General features: G+C 49.5%; 1 protein-coding gene across 1 annotated transcript; it reads right to left on the minus strand.

The window, feature by feature from the left end:
- Window positions 1-212: 212 nt before the first annotated feature.
- On the minus strand, window positions 213-3,096 carry OPN1SW (opsin 1 (cone pigments), short-wave-sensitive). The gene is made up of 5 exons (XM_012664772.1): window positions 2,742-3,096; window positions 2,273-2,441; window positions 1,789-1,954; window positions 1,271-1,510; window positions 213-375 (listed from the first exon to the last, which is right to left on the minus strand). The coding sequence occupies exons 1-5, from the start codon at window positions 3,094-3,096 to the stop codon at window positions 259-261; spliced, it is 1,047 nt and encodes a 348-aa protein (XP_012520226.1). The 3' UTR covers window positions 213-258.
- Between the last annotated feature and the right edge of the window lie 449 nt (window positions 3,097-3,545).

The following is a 3,545-nucleotide window of genomic DNA, read 5'->3' on the forward strand; positions in this document are numbered from 1 at the left end:
TGAATGGTGCCTCTTAGGGGTAGAAACTGAGGATTATTGAAATGATCTTTGGGTGGTCTGAAATAGACCCAGCTGGGAACAGTAGCTTCTAGGCAAGAAGGGAATAGTAGGAAAATGAAAAATTGACTCTGCAAACTGCCATCACTCCCTTCCTATCTTTTTTATGTGTTATTAGTAGTTTGGTTTCTGACAAAAAGACAGTAGAAACTTACTTAAATGTAAAATTTTAGTTGCTGCAAACAGGTCAATATGGGGTCCTCAGTTGGGGCCAACTTGGCTAGAAGAGAAAGAAACTTCCGTCTTCTGGGAGCTGGATGTGTTGGATTCATCTGTCATGGCCTTCCCACATACCATCTCCATGATGCAAGCTTGGAACTGGAGGGAAAGGCAGAATTGGAGATAGCCTTGGCAGGCAAGAAGTGTGGGGAAAAAGATCTCATTCTTTGTATCCCCAAAGCTCACACATACCCAGGATGTTCCCAGGTGATTTTGAATGTATCTTTTCCATCCCGAAAACTAGGTAGATACCAGTCTAGAACTACTCACTACTCCTGGATCTACAATAATAATCCCCAAGCATTCTGGCCGAGTGAGGCCTCACTGTTGGGAAACTTCACAAACCTGCAGTGCCACAGTAGGCCCACCCACCGCACCATTACTAGAAGGTGCTCCCAACTGGAAAGGACTGCCAATTCTTTTCCATCCAGTAGATATCAAATTAGTTCTCAATCTATCTCTGGGGTTGAGGAAACAAAATAACAATTCTGAAAGAGTTTTTGCCTTAAAAGACAGGAACTCTCCTAGATTCATCTGAGTTTGCGCTTTATTAGCTCAGATTTGGGGTTAAAGGTTGGAAGCTCCCTGGCACCTTCAGACGGTGAGATATTTGAGAGATTTATGCATGTGTTGTGATATCTGCGATTCACACATGCACCTGCAGGCTAGAAGTTGGAAGGGAAAGAATTAAGAATTCGTGAAATGCAAGAACTAGAAATGTACAAGAATTATTCATCTATGAGTTTTTCAATAAAACAAAACCTTTTCTCATCCTGCTCTTTGGAACAGCTTCATTTTCTGCCTCCAGTTCTATCCTCCCTGGGTTCCATTATCTTGATGATCACATCCTCCTGTGTTTACCAAGGGCTTCCCTGGTCCACCCCTAGAAACCCTCTGAGTAGTCCAGGGTGTTCCGAGTTAAAAGTCATTGGCGAGAAAAGAAACAGGGTCTTCTGGACCAGGGTCTCATAGGAATATGAGTAGAGAGCTTTACCTGCTTATTCATAAAGCAGTAGATGATGGGATTGTAGACACAAGCACTCTTGGAGAAGAAGGCAGGAATGGTGACAAGCCGTAAGTCCAGCCCGTGGTTACGGTTGTTGACCATGTACATGGCCAGGGCAGCATAGGGCACGTAGCAGAGACAGAAGGATCCCACCATCACCACCACCATGCGGCTCACCTCGCGCTCGGCCTTCTGGGTCGTAGCTGACTCCTGCTGCTGAGCTGCAGCCTGGGGCAGAGCACAGAGAGCAGCACGTCCCTCTTCCTGGCCCTCAACTCCCAGCTGTCCTGATGCTTGTCTATTGGCGGAGGGGATCCACTCTGATTGCCCATCTTCCATTCCAGTTCGGGTCTAATTCCTCTGGCCCTCCTTGATCATTCTCCCTCCTCCCACTTCCTCACTCTTTTAGATGCCCAGATGTCTTATGTTCTAGAGTACTCACCCACTCTTCCCTCACCTGCAGCCCCCTGACCCACTTCTCCCTGACTCTCTCAAAAGCCACTCACAGCTCTCAGGGCCCGCAGCAGCTGAGAGTAGGAGAAGCAGATGAGAGAGAGAGGCACGATGAAGCAGAATATGAAGAGGAACCAGGTATAGTACTCGCTGCGGTATTTGGTGCCCACGGTGTACCAGTCGGGGCCACAGGAACACTGCAGACCCTCAGGGATGAACCTGCAAAGGACCAGGCACTCAGCCACGGGACAAGCACTTGCTCGCTGTGGGCTCTCCACAAGCATTAGTGGCATGGGAGCTGAGATTCCTGGATCATGTTCTTCACTTAGAACCCAGAGAATGCCAGCAGGCTTCGGGCAGGGGGATTACAGCAATTCCAACTGCAGACATTAGCACTCATCTCCCACAGCCCTTTCACCTCACCTATAACTCTAACTCTTTAAAGAGTAGAGGTCAAAAACTGACATAGCTGAGCTCTCTTTCCACCCACACCGGCATAAGCTCCTTGGTAAGTCAGTACCACTGCCCTGCACTCACCGGCTCCAGCCGAAGAATGGTGGGATGGCGACGCCGATACCAATGGTCCAGCTAGCCAGGACCACCATCAGTGCATGCTTGGAGCTGAAGCGAAAGTTGCCGAAGGGCTTACAGATGACAACGTAGCGCTCAAAGGCCAGGAAGGCCAGTGACCAGCCTATCACCAGACCTGTGGCAAAACGTGGAGAATGGGGTAGACAGAGCCCAGCCAGCCTGGCTGGCAGAGTGGAATTCAGATGGGGGGGAGCAGGCACAGAAATGGGAAGGGTTGCCCTGATGTCTGGAGTGTAGTGAAAACTCAAACATCCCATTTTGGTCCAACTTTTAGTTTGGGCTGCTTTGTACCCCAGTATTCAAAAGAGCACCAAACTCCTTTCCCCCAGACTCCTTTAGGGACCCCCTCCAACCCAAAAGGCTGCTGCTTTTGAGTAGTGTCCTTTGCCTCCTCCAGCCCCTTCCCCTGCAGTACCTACTGCGGAGCCCAGGAAGCCCTCCAGAGCACAAACATGGCGGCCAAAGAGGAAGTATCCTCGACAGCTGGCGATGAAGACGGGGAGGACAGAGAAGATGCTGAGGAGGAAGCCTCCAAAGGACAGATTGACCAGAATGTAGTTGAGTGGCTGTCGCAACCTTTTGTAGCGCAGTGTGGCCACCAGCACCATGACATTGAGTGGTGTCCCTGCAAAGAAGACAAAGCCCATGAAAGCTGCCTGGAGGTAGAAGGCCCAGACAGGGGCAAGGTGGTACTGAGGCCCATCCCACGGCCCCACCGAGGAGAGATTCTTGAACAGATAAAACTCCTCTTCCCCTGACATCTTACGCATGGGATGCCCCACACTCCCTTGGATTCCTCTTATAGATTATCCTTCCACCACCACCCCCCTCCTCTAAAGACACGTGGGCTCCATGAATGATAGTACTTATCCTAAGTCTCTCAAGGACAAATAAGTTTGGGATTAGGGATCCCTAAACCCCTACCTAAACCTCCTTTTGTGGTCCCAAAGCCGATTGTGTTCTTCAGAGGATAAAAGAATCGGGATATGCAATGCTGGGTGCTGGGATAAATAGAAGAAGGCTCCCTGAAGCCTGGGAAGCATGACCCATACTTAATGAAGATGGTTCCACCTTTTTGTTATTGTTCTTTGAATGGAGCTACAGAGAGCACCTCTCTCCTTTTGGCTTCTGGCACAGCTACATCCCTAATCTGCATCTCATCTGCCCCTTTGTAGAAAATGCCCATATAAGTCTCCCTGTCCAGAGTGGCTGGGAATCA

The sequence above is a fragment of the Propithecus coquereli genome, unplaced genomic scaffold (assembly GCF_000956105.1).
Source record: "Propithecus coquereli isolate 6110/MARCELLA unplaced genomic scaffold, Pcoq_1.0 Scaffold91, whole genome shotgun sequence".
Lineage (NCBI taxonomy): Eukaryota > Metazoa > Chordata > Mammalia > Primates > Indriidae > Propithecus > Propithecus coquereli.